This window comes from Dama dama, chromosome 25 (assembly GCF_033118175.1).
Source record: "Dama dama isolate Ldn47 chromosome 25, ASM3311817v1, whole genome shotgun sequence".
NCBI lineage: Eukaryota > Metazoa > Chordata > Mammalia > Artiodactyla > Cervidae > Dama > Dama dama.
The window spans coordinates 25896835-25913874 of NC_083705.1; the positions used below are offsets into that span (position 1 = coordinate 25896835).

General features: G+C 39.2%; 1 protein-coding gene across 3 annotated transcripts in view; it reads right to left on the reverse strand.

The window, feature by feature from the left end:
* ZSWIM6 (zinc finger SWIM-type containing 6) overlaps nucleotides 1-17040 on the reverse strand; it is a 213104-nt gene that overhangs the window by 53612 nt on the left and 142452 nt on the right. For all 3 annotated transcript variants that reach the window (XM_061129726.1, XM_061129728.1, XM_061129727.1), the window contains exons 3-4: nucleotides 12356-12504; nucleotides 8656-8806 (exon numbers count right to left, since the gene is read on the reverse strand). In XM_061129726.1, the coding sequence (XP_060985709.1) occupies nucleotides 8656-8806; nucleotides 12356-12504 (300 nt within the window). The remainder of the gene's footprint in view (nucleotides 1-8655; nucleotides 8807-12355; nucleotides 12505-17040) is intronic.

Here is a 17040-nt window from a genome sequence, read left to right on the forward strand (position 1 = left end):
ACAGCATATTAAAAAGCACACACATTTTGCCAACAAAGGTCCACTAGTCAAAGCTATGGTTTTTCCAATAGTCATGTACAAATGTGAGAGCTGACCCATGAAGAAGGCTGAACGCCAAAGAATTGATGCTTTCTAATTGTGATGTTGGAGAAGACTCTTGACAGTTCCTTGGACAGTAAGGAGATCAAACCAGTCAACCTTACAGCAAATTAACCCTGAATATTCATTGGAAGGACGAATGCTAAAGCTGAAGTTCCAACACTTTGGCCACCTGATGTGAAAAGCCAACTCATCAGAAGAGACCCCGATGCTGGGAAAGATTAACGGCAGGAGAAGAAGGGGACGGCAGAGGATGAGATAGTTGGGTGGCATCATCGACTCCGTGGACTTGAGTTTGAGCAAACTCTGAGAGACAGTGAAGGACAGGGAAGCCTAGTGTGCGGCAGTCCATGGGTTCACAAAGAGTCGGACAAGACTGGGGGACTGAACAACAAATGTGTACTATATCTAACTCTGAGCAAAATCTCTGCAGTCTATATTTTGAAGAGTTTTACAAAAATACACAAAGCGGTGATACCTAAGTGTTGTTAAAATCATCCAACTGTACACCTAAATAATTTAGACAATGAGTATCATTAATAGTTTCTAACCGGTTAAATAGAATCAAGTAATCTGTAAAGACCTCTTTTAATCCCGAGGATCTACTATTTTCTATTAGTATATACTTTTACATTTTTCTCTTTATTTTTACTCTTTCTCATACAGGGTACTAAATGGATAATTAAGCCCTAGCAGCTGCCATCAAGAGAAGGATGGTTGATAGTATTACACAGGAGTTACTTATCAGAGATTTGCCCACTGTATAGAAATATGCATTCTCTTTTTGGGTTAACTTCTGACCCAAACTAGAAATTACTCTGCCTACTTAAAGCAGCAGAGAATAAACCCCTTTTCCTGTCCCCACAGCAGAACAGAACCCAGAGGCCTCTGACCCGAGAACACAGAGGTCTCAGTTTTAAGGGACAGAAAGCAGGAGAACCACACAACAGAGAAAGAAACCAGGCCCCAGTAATGAGGACTCAGCAGCAGACAGACATTCTGAGAACAGTGCTGGAGGGAAGCAAAGCCTCCTGAGCAATACAATGGACAAAGCCTCTGTATTTAGAGGGAGCTCTGAATAATGAGGGGAAAAACAGAGGCTGAGACAAGAGCACAAACCCCGTTTCAGAGCAGGACAGCCCGGCCCATGTGCAGGAGGGTCTGCAAAGTCTGTGGACCACATGAGGTAAGGACAGGCCAGGACAGGGACAGTGACCTAAGGGTTTTCACTGGCTCCATAGCAAGAGGGACTGGAAAAGGACAGCAAAGCTCCCATGTACTCCATCTGCAGTAAGCAGTTTCTGTACGATTGCTGCTGCTGTTGCTCAGTCACTAAGTTACATTCAACTCCTTGCAACCCCACGGACTGCAGCATGCCAGGCCGCCCTGTCGATATGCTTATTATATACTACAGTTCTCAATCAATAGCATATATTTGGCTATTCTGCATTAATAGGGTTTTTTTTTTTCCCAGAGTTTGAACTTAGGGAGCCTCTATGAACACAGGTGGGTAACTAGACTAGGTAAGATCTGCTGACAACTGCAATCAGGACTGTGGGGCCATGGGTGGGCAGACCAGGCCAGGCAGCTTTCAAAGCATTTCCTGCCATCGAGGTAAGCTTCACTTTGCCCCTACTCTCCTCTGAGCAGAGAGACTGCCAGGCAGAGAGGAATATTGGTCTTTTAAAATAAGCTGAGGATGGTGTGTAGTTTAGGGGTTAAGTCTTTTAAGTCACTGACACCTAGGATCAAATTCCTGTTTGATTTGCTGTTGTGACCTTAAGCAAGTTATCTAGTCTTCTTATAGCTCAGTTTTCTTGGCTATAAAATTGGGGCTAATAACTGTCCCTGGGTTTCCCTGGCAGCTCATCTGGTAAAGAATCTGCCTGCAATGCAGGAGACACTGTTTCAATTACTGAGTCGGGAAGATCTGCTAGAGAAGGGATAGGTTACCCACTCCAGTATTCTTGGGCTTCCCTGGCGGCTCAGCTGGTAAAGAATCTGCCCACAATGCAGGAGACCTGGTTTCGATCCCTGGGTCGGGAAGATCCCTGGAGGATGGAATGGCTACCCACTCCAGTATTCTGGCCTGGAAAATTGCATGGACTGTATAGTCCATGGGGTCACAAAGAGTCAGAAACAACTGAGTGACTTTCACTTCCAGTAACTGTCCCTATCTCACAGGGCTGTTTTAAGAATTAAATAAAATAATGTATGCATTATGTGCTTAGCATAGTGCCCAATAAATAAGTGCTGGCATCTGTGTTGAATTTAGTAGCTGGACCACAATGGGGAAAAAAAGCAAAAATCTGGGTCCTGTAATGTCTACTCTCTCCTCCTCCACCCCTTGAATTTAAGCAACAGTGAAGGTCAACAAGGCTGGACTGAAAATCTTCAAGACAACCGTTTTGGATAATGAGATCCCCCCCTGAGTTCTCCTTTCTTTGCTCATGGTATTCCTATTTTCTGTAGTACTCTCGTTGAAAGTTAAAGTGTCAGTCGCTCAGTCGTGCCCGACTCAGCAACCCCAAGGACTGTAGCCCACCAGGCTTCTCCGTCCATGGGATTCTCCAGGCAATAATGGAGTGGGTTGCCATGCCCTCCTCCAGGGGATCTTACAAACCCAGGGATCGAACCTGGGTCTCCTGCATTGCAGGCAGATTCTTTACCATCTGAGCCACCAGGGAAGAACTGCTTCTTTCCTATAACTCTCATCCATGAACATCCTGTAAAACCATGCTAAGTTCAGTCTATTTATTTACTAATATGTGAATAAATTACTCTATAAAAAGTGCTCTACAGTTTATTCAAGCCTATTCTAATTTCTCAAGTCTCCCAGTGGTTGCATCTCTACTCCCTCTATACTCCCAGTATCATCGTCAGCAGTAAAATCAAATACTTAATACATCTGTTCTTTCTGATCAGGAAACATAAAAGACTCTGGAAAGAAGGGTAAACAGGAAGGCATCGAAATGGTGTTAAGTGATAAAATTATATTCTCCTGTGCCCAGGAAGACAAACTGGTAGGTGACGAGCAATCCCTGATATGTGGTTCATTAGGATTACATACTACACTTGCAGCTACATGGAAGTTTCCAAGTCTGTACTGACATCTTTTTGCTGCACAGGGACTCCGGGAATTGCCGTTTTCTCCACAGCACTAGCAAAAGCGTATCAACTTATACGGCAAGCTATCCTGGAATGCTTTCCAGTTTTCAATGAGAAGCAGTTACTCCTTAGCCTATTTACTAGCCACTGCTTTCCTGGTGGCTCAGCTGATAAAGAATCCGCCTGCAATGCCGGAGACCTGGGTTCAATCCCTGGATTGGGAAGAACCCCCGGAGAAGGGAAAGGGTTGCAAAGAGTCGGACACAACTCAAAGACTTTCACTTTCTTTCAATCAACTTTAAAATGTGGAAAGCCTGAGTTTGCCTTTACCATAAAAACTAAGTACGGGGCTCAAAACAGTGGGGGAATTACTAAGACTTTTGCTTCTGGAGACATAAGATGGCATAAAATTTCTCCACAATTACCTTCAAAGCTATACCTTTATAATCTTACTTCTGGCTCTGCACAAGGCCCTCCGGTTACTTAAAGAACCATTTTGAATATGTGACTAAAGCATATGTTTTCTTCTTTATTCAAGAATAATGTGGGTAGGTGCAGAAGAGGCTGACAGAAGTGACTATTTATATCTGGGATGATAGCCTGGACAGGGTTCTAGGTCCATGGAGTAGGTTCGTGTGTGCATGCTAAGCTGCTTCAGTCGTATTTGACTCTTTGTGACCCCATGGACTGTAGCCCACCAGGCTCCTCTGTCCATGGGATTCTCCAAGCAAGAATACTGGAGTGGGTTGTCATGCCCTCCTCCAAGGGATCTTCCCCACCCAGGGATCGAACCCACATCTCTTACATCTCCTGCATTGGCAGGCGGGTTCTTTACTACTAGTTTCACCTAGGGAGCCCCATGGAGTAGGCAGTATTTAGTATTTTGCAATACATGTGGTCCCAATGGGTGGGCTAAGTTCCCTACTACTCAATGTAGATTTATCCTGACTTCAAAGTCTGCTGAATCTTTATACCCACTCAATCTATCCAGCACCCTACCAAGGAATATTATTGTAACCAACAGTATGGGGCTTCACAGGTGGTGCAGTGGTAAGGAGCTTGGTAGGCTATAGTCCTTGGGGTCGCAAAGCATCGGGCACAACTGAGCAACTGAGCACACCCAAACACAGGAACAGTATAGTAACAGTATACAAGGAAATGCAAACTAAAAAATCTAACTATGGCTATTTCTACTCACACACAGTTAAGTGTCTGTATCAAAAGCTTTGAAGAAAACTCAGAGATACCACCTTGCTCTTATGAACCGAGTGACCACAGCTCAGAGCAGTAAGACCCCTGGGATGGCAGCCCAGCCTCTCCCTAAGAAACAAGGTTACATGCTAGAGAGCAAAACAGATGACTCAGCTCAGAGGAAAAGTGTTTAAAATCTGGAGGAAAAGTATTACATAAGACATATTATGAAAATGAAAATTTAAGGATTCTTCCCTGTGATAAAACTGTAATTAAATCTTATTTAACTGTTTCCTTTAATGATATCCATTTTAATTAAGTTTTAATAGACTGGCAGCCACAACCTATAGTTTTATGAAGCAAAATACACTTGCGCCTAAGAAAACATTTAAGGCAACAGACCCATCAACACAGATGAGAGGTTACAATATATTCCCTCATCCCTAAAGACCCCCACAATAATTAAGTGTGCTGAACAGTCAGCCATTAGGGCTAACAGTAGGTGTGCTCACCACCAATCGGCATTGGGCTGTTCCTTGAAATCCAAGGGTTATTTCTGTGATCTGCTTTCCAGAAAATCTGCCTGGAGTAAAGGACACAATTGAAAATGTATATGTTCTATAGCTCTACCATACATGTGTCGTGTCTACCAAACATGAAGCTTCTCCCACTGCACTGGGCTTTCTGTCTCAAGATTTTAATATATACATGTTCTCACAGCTGATCATGATACAACACTCATCGTGAGAAGACTATCATATGTCTTGATGTCTGAGAAAACATCAAGTAGAGAAAAGTAAAATTAATATAGGAAGAACTGACTCACAGAATCTTAATAGTATGCATCTGAATCTATTTCATACTACATTATGAAAATCACGGCATAAATCAGAAAAATTAACTCGGACCAAATGAATATCATAGGCATTTATTTTAGAAAAGAACTGAGCATAATCATCCCTTTGTTAGCCAGAGAATGGGGGAAAGAAATTGGGCCTGTTGCTACCTCAAATAAGATTGCATGTATTTATCTGAATGAAAGAAAGAACTAAATGAATAGGTTTTTTAAAACTAACTTTGAAACATCAGCACTTGCACTATAATAAATCACATATACTCAAAAAACTGTAAATCTTGGGGAGGGGGGTATCTGATCTTATGAAAGAAAAATAGAATTTTGTAATCTGGCTGACAATCTGATGCCTCTGAATCTCTCTGCCAAGCAGCAGTTACTTGGCTGAGATACTCTTACTTGTACACTTTCATCAGATTAAGGCGTTCATGCCAGGAATTTTTTTTCTCCTGGTGTATTGGCCATTGCCAGAAATGGACCCATTGAATCCACCGGTGCTAAGGAGTTAAGCATCTGAGATTTAATTTAACAGTTTCAGCTTTATTAAGCTGTCACAGAGCGGCCCTACTTTGATAACAGTAGCTGCTCCAATTATGGCTTGGTTTAGGGTTGACAAGTATAATGATTCATTCGTGGCACATGAGAAGCAATAAAAGGTTGTTTTGCATTACAGCTTTAAAAATGTGGGCACTTTTTTCATTTAATTTGTCACTTAGCTTTTGCTAAGAGGACATTTAAATTGCAGTAAAAGGCAAATGGGGCTTTTAGTTTAAATGTAATCCCCATATTTAAATGATCTGTAATGGTGCAGTGTTGGAGTGGGAACACTATTGTCTCACAGTGGGTCCTGATGGTGACATGTGACATTTGTATTCAGGTCCTGTATTATCCATGTGGCTAAAGGGCTTCCAATTTCATTTCACAGCCAGAAGCCTGCAGAAAACACCAATTAACTTGCAGATCCCATTTGCCGACAAAACTCAGCCTCTTCTCAATGTCTGGCATCTGGCAGTGCTCAGCATTTAATTCCAAAGCAGAGCCTTGAAGCAATGTGAGCCCTGTGCAGGGGCACAAAGTCAAATTCCCCCATTTTCTTAAGAAGCAAAATCCTTTTCTTTTGTAGTCCAGAAGCAACTTTTAGTTAATTTTTTTGGTGAATGAAGATGTGAGCGCTACTGTCACGCCCACGTGAGATTCTTCACAGAACTTAGACCTCATTAAAATGGCAAGTGACCTGTGCTCACCATCGCAGTATGCAGGAGAATTTATAGCTGTCTAGTAATGACTGGATGGCAGGGGGAGCGGGGGGTGGGGGCGGGGGGGGAGGCTTGATTTGTGAAAAAAAGAAAACACAGGCCAAGAATATGTATTCTTCATCCTGGACTGAAATCAAAGAACCTGTATAAAGCCTGGTCCATAATTAGAAAGGTAGTCCATCAGAGTGTGTAACAAGAATCAGCTAGTGAAAACTTCTGCCTAATGAGAATTAATACTTTTGATTGGGGGTTGAAGTACATAATTTTCAAGGCTAACTTGCAAAAGTGAACTACAACTAATGGATTAAATGTAAACACTGAAATTTTTATTTAACTGTATCACTTGTACCATTTTTTGGTAACCAAAATATTTAGTTGATATATTCTTTCTAATTAGTTATCTGTAATTTTAAGCTTCTTTAAGTACCAAAGCTCTTTAAATTTTATTCATCTAATAATCCAATAATTTTTCCTGAAATGATTACCTTCATTATAGTTATTTTTTTAATGTTAATCCTTTTTACTGCCATAAACCAACTAGTCAATTCAACACTTACTGTAGAGTTACAAAATTGAGAAGTCTTTACTTATAAATCACTCAGTATTTTATAAAAATTTTTGTTTAAACCACACATTACACTTGTGTTCTCCAAGTACCACACTGAGCTCCCAAACATTTCCTGCCAGGCCACTGAAAGGATCCACTCGAGTTACAGACTGATTTAAATTCTGACTGAGAGAAAGGCCACTAACGTTACTTCCGGTGACCCAAGGAAAGTACTAAGATTAAATTATTACAAGATACTTAATAAAAAAATACTTCAGGAGAAGGTCAACAAGTATCTTAACATTGGGAAATAGCAGACACATGTTAAAAAACAAACAAGAGCTGTCATCCACAAACCAGTTCCTGAACATACATCCTATTAATGGGAAAAAGGAAACTATGATGTCCAATTCTTTACCATCTTGCTGTATAACTTTAAAGGGTCACACTATGTCATTTTGTGGAAGTTTCTTAACCTCCTCAGACTTTAGTTTCCTTATCTGTAAGCAGTTCATCTTAAAGGTCCCTTCCAAGCATTATAACTGGTATCTTCACAGACAACAGGCTTTCTTGATCTGGGCATGGGATCAAATAGCATGATGTGGCCCATCAATAGCCAAGAGGAAGACAGAAGGTGAAGGTATGAAGACTTCTACTATTCTATTTCACTGAAACTAGAAAGTTAAAGTGAAAGTCGCTCAGTCGTGTCCGACTCTTTGTGACCCCATGGACTATGGAGTTAGTGGAATTCTCTAGGCCAGAACACTGGAATGGGTAGCCTTTCCCTTCTCCAGGGGATCTTCCCAACCCAGGGATCAAACCCAAGTCTCCTGCATTGCAGGCGGATTCTTTACCAGCTGAGCCACAAGGGAAGCCAAACCTTCTAATAAATATCCAGAACATAAAATTAAAATAGGAACTGACAAAATATTTGCCAAAAATTCCATTTGTCACATACAGACTTCTTAACAGACAAGATAACAAATTAATTACTAATTTCTCTAGCAATGAGTACTGAGTAACAAGAGTCACTTCTGCAAATTTCTCAGTAAACACAAGTAGTGGATTTCTTATTTTTTTCAACCACCTGCTGTATTTACATCTTTACCACCATGGATTTGGAAAGCAATAAAAATTATAGAGTTTGCTGTGACTTTTCCATTCTGACAATCAGTAGTTCATCTAAGTTGAGAATAATTTTTAAAAATGACGACTCAAATTACTTTCAATAACTTTAATGTAGGTAAAAGGGGAAAACAGCCAAATTCCAGCTGAACTGATTACAACATTAGTCTGGAAACAAATAATCAATTCTATTGTACCAAATAACTATCTGGAAATACACATTCGCCCCCATCAAAATACTTAAAAGCAGACCTGTGCTTGCTTTCCTCGACATCAGACAATTCCCCCCAAATGCTGCCAAGACTGACTCCTACAAATGCTTCATTCTCCCTGTCCTAGCCCGTATACAATGGCGACAGGTTCATAGAAAAGCAGCTCTCTCTTCTGCAATATTCTGACCATGCTTTTTACACTTTCTATCCCAGTCTTCAGCCGCACATAACTCAATGGCAATTCATCAGAAGATTTATACTTACCCAACTCATCCCAGAGCTGCCTATATTTGTCAGTCATTGCAGTGCCTTGTTGCCTCCAAAGTGACAGACGAGGGTCAGCCATGAATTGCTCTGTTATCAAAGTCAACATTCGGGCCCCATTTGAGTCCCTCATCTTCAACATCTCCCGCACCTAGTGGGAGGAAAAAAACACCTTCAGAAAAATGTTAAATAATGAACAGTAATACAGAGACAGAACACTTTACTTCTTTGGGGAGTGAAGTTACAGGGGTGGTGTTGGTGGTGGTGGTGGATTCTTTTAACACCACCCTTTTTAAGCAAACAACAGTTGTTAAAAACAAGCCTCTGTCCTCAATGGCAATTTAATCAAAGAATGACCATTAATAGTTTTAAAATTGTGTTTTAGAATCCACATAAGAAAAAGGAAATTGCCTAACTTACCAATTCCCCTCTAAAAATGTTTTTGCCAGACTGCAAAGCAACAATACCAAAACAAACAAGACAAATCATTTGGTACCTTCTTAACTCTCTAACTGACTGCACATACCACCAGAGTAATGGGTCTAAAGAACTGTACCAAAAACTCTTTAGAGATCTTCTAAACTGATCTAATGATGTTTATAGTAATAGCATCTGTCCTTTGTTTTGTTTTTTTTTTTTAACTTTATTCACATACATACAATTCACCACTTTAAACTGTACGGTTCAGTGGGGTTTTTTAGCATATTCAAGCACAAGCTATACAAGTCCTTTGTTTTTTGAGGTAAACTAGTAATTGCACTAGACAAGGATTTCAACATAAAGAGCAACACATACTTCTATTCATGCAGATGGGACTGCTTTTGCAATGGTAAGAGGAAATGTTCAGGGCTGTGTAAGTTCAAGAACTCTTTTGCTCCAAATGAGCAATCCTTATAGCAGAATCATAAGTGACTTCATAAATTAACTCTGCTTCTCTGTTTTGGAACATCAAGCTCTGTCCATTATTCTTCTGTTATAGCTCCCAAATAAATGAGAAAGCAAAGAAAGAAACATAAGGCTAAGTTGCTCTACAGGAAATCCTAATGAATCCACCCATTCCTAAAGCGTGAAATGTTATGTGTTCAACAACTAGGAGTCTAAGCTGACAGGAAGGCAGTGGAGCGAGGTCACAGGCAGTACTGAAGGAGAGGGGAGAGTCCTTTTATTCAAGTCTTCCTATGTGAAAGCCAAATGAAGGAGGAAACAGTAGATCTTTAATAAAGCAGCCTAAACCTCTAGGTCAATGTATTCTGCCTCAGGCCTGCACCCTGAGAAGTAACGGAACCGCCTCTCCACGGGCCTCAGAGTTTGAGTCTCGTAGAGAACTCGAACGCACTTCTACCCTGAATCACAAGGGTGCTTCCAGGAGGGCTGTTTCAGTAACCTTAAGAAGTACTAAAAAGCAGGAAGAAATGGAGGTGTCACTTGTTGGGCATCTTGCTAAAGAGTTTTACATTTATACTGTGCCTCTTAATCTTTACAACAACCATAAAAAGTAGGGCAGATTATAATACTCATTTTACAAATTATAAAGCCATGCCTCAGAAGTGAAGTAACTTGTCCAAAGGACAAGAGGAACAACTGGAATCAGAATCCGGATCTGTCTTAACTCTGGAAATTATGCCATTTTGAAAATTAGATGTTGCTGTTACTTCATTTAACATTTAACAATGTGAACATCATACATACAGATAAAAACAGCAATTGCAGGCCCATCTAATTCCTTTCACATTGTTTCCTCTAGGCCGCAGTGTACTTTCTACTGATATGAGAATCTAAGAAATACTTACTGTGTGTCTAAATACACCAAACCTTTAATATTACCTCTGCACATTATAGATTTAATTTAGCATTTATTTCCCTGATGAATTTCTAACCTACTACTCAGTTAGCAACAGCAATGAAAATAAATGCTTTACTACTAAGCATATAAACCCAGAACTATTAACCAACACTCAAGCACATCTATATAGCCTAAAGGTAATTAATTTCAGACTGTTGACTCTGACACATTACAAGAGTTTGAAGTGCTATGAATTACCAAAGATTCATTAAGTCATGTGAAATAATTTTAGAGTTAGATGTATTCTTGAAAGTGAAAAATGAAAGTCACTCAGTCGTGTCTGACTCTTTGCGACCCTGTGGACTGTAGCCCACCAGGCTCCTCTGTCCATGGGATTCTCCAGGCAAGAATACTGGAGTGAGTAGCCACTTCCTTCTCCAGGGGATCTTCCGGACCGAGGAATTAAACTGGGCCTCTTGAATTGCAGGCAGATTTTTTACTGTTTGAGCCACTACTATAATTCTTGAAAAACTGGCAATCTGTATATGGTACATGAGATAAAACCTTTTTTAAGGGCTGCACTGCATGGCATGTGGGATCTTAGCTTCCTGACCAGGGATGGAACCTGTGCTCACTGAAGTGGGAGCTCGGAGTCTTAAACCACTGGACTGCCAGGAAAATCCCGGGCTAAATCTTTATGTAAAGGGTTTTCATTAATCAGAATACACTAGTTTTGGGCCATAAGCAATAACCGTTTACTTTAATTCTTCTGAGAAATGGCAATCCACTCCAGTATTCTTGCCTAGGAAATCCTATTGGACAGAGGAGCCTGGTGGGCTATCGTCCATGGAGTTGCAAAGAGTCGGACATGATTGAGTGACTAACTTACCCACAAAAGGTTTTAATTACTATGAATATGAGAGAAATTGTTTAACGAAAGTATCAATGAACATAGTTACCTGTTCCTTTAAAACCAATCTGAATTCATTATCTATAATGATGGCTGCACCCCCAATGAAAAGACATTGCCTTAACATTATTTAAAAAGCATTTTATCCAGTATTTAGAACTGTGTTCATGGTACTCAAGTTCTGTGTAAAGCAACAGACGCAGCTTCTGTTCACAATGAACTTATACTAAAGATAACTTTTGTCTCTTAGGCTATCAAATGTTTGTGATGAAAATTAACATTTACCAAGACCCAACTACTGTTAAGACACCATTATAATATAACATCATAATCACAACAACTTGAAGGGATATGCTATTATTTAGCTAAATTTATACATGAGGAAACTGACTTAACTTGCAAAGGTATACACACTCAAGATTTTAGAACTGAGATTTAAACCCAGGATTCTATGACTCCAAAGTTTACGTTCTTGAAACTAATTTTAAAACACTGACATTAAACTAATTATACAAAGCATATCTTAAGGACTATATTCAAATTTATGCTCTACTTGGGAAAAATAACCAGAAAAATTAAAAAAAACTGAAAAAATGGCATTTCAATTAACATCAAGCTATTTTTAGTATTGAACAGTTTTTCAAAATTGTATAAGAACTGAAAAAAGACAAAAATGGCCCATATCTTACCTAAAGACATCTAAGTAAATTAATGCTTGCATTACAACACAGAAGTCTCTAATGGTTGATTATAACTTTGTTTATTTTTTTTCCCTTGGGCCATGCCACTCAGCTGACAGGATCTTGGTCACCCCTGCCGAGGGACTGAACTGGAGCCCCAGCAGTAAAAGTGTGGAGTCCTAACCACTGGACTGCCAGGCAATTCCCATTTCTTAAAAAAAGAAAAAAAATTTACAAAGAAGCCTTTATCTTATTCTGTACATGGTAGTATATACTTTCTATAAATGTATATATTTAGAATATTTCTTTAAAAATAAAAAGTCATACCTTTGCAAAGAGCAAATTAAGCTGCTTCCCTGATCCGTGGTACCCGCCCTGGGAAAGGAACAGTTTAACCTGTTCTTGAACCTGCTCTTCATCTAAGTGCCAGCAGTTTTCATCATCTATACTAGCACCTGCTGTTGGGTCAGGAGCACCTAGAAATAGAAAGAAAAAATAACACATATGCTAGATAAAAACTCTGTGCTAAAAGGATCTGACAATAAACTTGAAAAGAATTAAGATTCTACACTTTTTGCCTAAATACTTTTTAATCCAATCTCAATATACATACAAATGTATGACCGAAAATAAGTGTGAAATTATTCTTTTATATGCAGAACTTTGCTGATCTGTGCTAAGCTGAAAGGTGTTGACTTAAGAACTGAGACGTTTCCTTTTTTTAATATCAGAGACTGTACATGAGGAGATGAGTTTACAGGTTCTCTAAAGAATAAAAAAATTCACAAAAATGTAAATACTGTAATATTGTAAATATTGTAAATATCGTCTCATTGTAAATATATATGTTTATAAATCTCTGCTGTGTACGGCTTGTTAGTAAGATGTTTTTCAAAGACATTAGAAAAATATGAAACCAAGTAAACTCAGCAGAGTATTTCTCTTGACTCTGTTAATTCAAGAAGCTCTCACCATTATTTGCTGTGTATAAACTACATGCTGACATAGGTCTTCAGCTGCAGAAAACCAAAGATTAAAAAGGGAAATCAAGCCACTCGGGAACAGGCAGTGCAGCTGTTGTACTAAACCAGGTTGTAGTATCACCTTGCCAAACTGCATAAATATTTTATTGCTGAAGTAAACACAAAAGATAACATCTATGTAACAGTCTGCAGACTACCTTAGAAATTAAAATTACCTGGGTATTTAGGCAAGTGAAAACTGTTTTATATTTATTAATAAAATAAAATGGTATTAAAGGTCTAAGATTAAGTAATACAAAAACTAAATCTAAAACCTCTCATTAATAGTGTTTCATCTGCTTATTAAGCCCTAAAAGAAACTCTGTAGATATGGTTCCACACTTCTTTTCTTTTAATAATCTCACACAGACTCATTTGGCCAAGGAAATAATCACCAACACGCACTTGGGACCAGGTTCCATTAGTCGCTAGGAGCAAGAATAGGTCTGTGGACCTCCCTGAAAAAGTGTGTGTTCATCCACTCAGCCAACATACTTACTGAGAGTCCTCTGCTAGACTCAGGGATGGAATGGGGTACAAAACAGAATTCCTGTCCTCATAGAATTTACCATCTAGTCAATGGCTTTCAAACTTTTTTGACTAAGAGCCACAATAAGAAACATAATTAATACCATACCCAATACACCTGTGTATCTGGACACTTATATGATCACATCTATTTATTAATCTGAAGCAACAGTATGACCAAAAAATATCCTTACTGTAAAAGTGAGAAGATCTGATATTTTCTGTACTATTTCACTTTTTAAAAGCTCATAATTTTTAAAACTGATTTCATAATGAATAATGGGTTGCAATTTACTATTATAGAAACACTGCTTTAAGTGTGTGAAACAAATACCAATGTAATCACCCATATAAACATTTAAGAATAAATGAACTGTTCATAGCAAAGGACAAAGAGCCAGGAGACTGTATCAGAGAGCTCTGACCTGGCCTTGGATTGGCAGAATAAGCATACGGAGCTGAGATCTGCCTTAAGCAGATTAGAAGATAACTAAAGGCAGGAAAAGGAAGCACTGAATCTACATGTGAGACTAAGGCTTACGCAGAGGTCTCAGGCAGAAGGGAACACGGTGTGTGGATGAAACAAAACATACATGTCCATGCAACCCAACAGGAGAGGATGAAGGAGAAGAGCAATACAAGACAACTCGAGAACAGCAGGGCCAGGGAACACTGACAGGTGAGGAGCTTACTTTTTTCTCCCTAAAAGTAATGAATGGTAATTCACAACAAGGCCATGCAGAGTAGAAGAAAAGAATAATCTAGAAAGTAGAAGATGTTCTGCTCTGATACACATCAATTTCAACAGTCCTACCATGGCGTATTGGTGGTGGTGGTGGAGTCGCTCAGTCATGTCCGACTCTTTGCGACCCCGTGGACTGTAGCCCACCAGGCTCCATCATCCATGGGATTTTCAAGCAGCCATAAAAGTGAATGTGAAGATTCTTTATGTACTGCAGTGGAAAGATACACCTGAAATATGGGTGGTCAGGGAACTCAGAGAGACACAGTTTTCTGGATTATACAATTAGATAACACACTGGATGACTCACTCCCTGATACACAGACCACCAGAGCAGCAGGATCAGGTTTCAGGGAGGGGCAGTATGTGGATCATGAGTACAGATTTTTGTATTATTATTATTTTTAATATCTTGGCCACACCTCTCGATATGCAGGATCTTAGTTCCCCAACCAGGTACAGAACTTACACCCCCTGCAGTGGAAGCACTGAATCTTAACCACTGGACCACCAGGGAAGTCCATGAGTTCAGTTTTAGACGTGGTGAATTTGAAGTACCTCTGAGATACTCAGCCAAGAAGAGGGGAAAGGATTTAAAGTATGGAGCTAGATATACTATGGGACACGGTACAGGGTTAAAAAATTGTCTAGGATGGAACCATAAGGAAGGCCAACACTTAAAGGCTGGGCAAGAGCCACTATCAAGTACTGGGAGGAATGGGGGGAAAACAAGGAGGTAGAAAGATATACATACATTCCACTCCTACCAAGGAAGGAAATCCTATCAAAGACGAACTACTGCTCAAGTATCCTCACATGAATTATATTTCATTTTCTTCTCACAATGTCCCCTGGAGGTGAGTATAGCTCATGATCCCCTTTCTATAGATGGAGAAACACAGGTTCAGGGTGGTTATGACCTGTCTGTCCACAGCCCACACTGCCAAATGCAGTCTCCCAGTTCTCTCCCCTGCCGAAGAATATATCCCAGAACCTTGGAGCTCAGGTTGAACCCTGAAAGCATCAAGGCAGTGGCTGTCAACCATAAATCAAAGAAAAATTTAAGGAAGAATACTGGGATCTGTTAGCATGTTTCTCCTTTACAGGAAAATTTAAGCACACACAATATTGTGAAGAGCTAATTAACTACTGGGGTTATATCTGTATCCCATAGGGATACACAAACCCTAATCCAGCTCACCTCTTTGATTCTAGAGAAAGATGACACAGACACACACCTGCACAAAGATAGGTCTCTGTTTCCTCAACCCTAATCTTCTATTATGTAGGAATAAAAAATTAAGTAATAAAAATTAGAAATTTTCTCATGTGACTATGCAGAAAACAATTTAGTCGTAAGAATGCACACAAAGGTAATTAGTTGGTAAATAAAACATAAATTTACTCTAAACATAACTCAACATTTTAGGAAAAAAGACACATACACTTTACATTATATACCAGGGAATTCATGTTTACAACAACCCTCCCAAAAGAGGAAATTTATTTATTAAACTTTAATGCTGAAGTCCAAACGCTTAAATCCTAAATGTCATGATTATATGCATTAAAGTACTGACTAAGCCTTGCATAAAATGTAGATGTGCAAGATTTATTTCTACTTGCTAATGGCTGTCTATAATCAAAGACAAACCTCTCAGAATTTAGCTTTGAAAAAGGCAGGCAAAGAGAAACATAATTCAAGCATTTATACATTTGCTATTAGATATAAACCACACCGGGCAGGAACCAGAATCTGTGTATATAAATTAAATGGTCCTTTAAAGTGTTTTAAAACTATCATATTTTTTATCCTTATTTATATTTATAATTATAAACTCTGTAACTTTTATAACTGTGTAATTAATCTTTGTGAGCATTTTATGACTAAAGCTTAATTTTACAAAGTTTCAAGCCTTCAGGGAAAGTGAAATTATCTGTTGAACAAAGTGCAACGGTTTTATTGGCTCTTGCTCCCAGCCAAAGTGTATGAATTTGATTCTCTCTCCTACCTTGGTTATATAATGCCATAGGAGGAGAGCAAAGGAGAGTTCATGAACGTGAAGAACTACTGTACAAGTCTCTGGCCTGCCCTGTCTGCTACTTGATTTGGTTCTGCTTTAGTTTTGATTTACTCCAGTATCAAAACTCTTACCCCAGCAGTTCTCAAGATCAGGAGTGTATCAAGACTCCTGAGGCACACTGTGAAAAGTAGATGCTTAGGCACCACTTCAGACCTACTGAACCAGAATCCTTGCCATAGATAACATGGCAGGGGCTGTGGAGATGGGAAGTGCGGCTGGAAAACAATACTGTATTTGGAGGGAATCTTAAACATGGTGGCACATTCTGGATCTTTGGATTGAAAAGTACTCACCAAGTCCAGTGTACTCACCAAAGTATAATAAATGTAAGACCTATTGACTAAGATGTCTGTCTCTTATCACAAAAACAGTCAATTCCAAGCACTGGACACCACCAAATCACACTGCAAATTTTAAACTGAGATATTAACATATATTCAATAACTGGCTCATGCTATATTTGGTATGTGGAATTATTCACAGCCTTGTATTCTAATGGGGAATTTAATTATTTCTCTTTTCTCAAAACTGCTGGAAAACAAATTCAAACAAAAAGTGAAAGGTTTTAGTTTACATCTTCATCTTAACTGTGACCTAACTGCCTAAATACCACGGTTGTCCAAATAATGCTTTAAG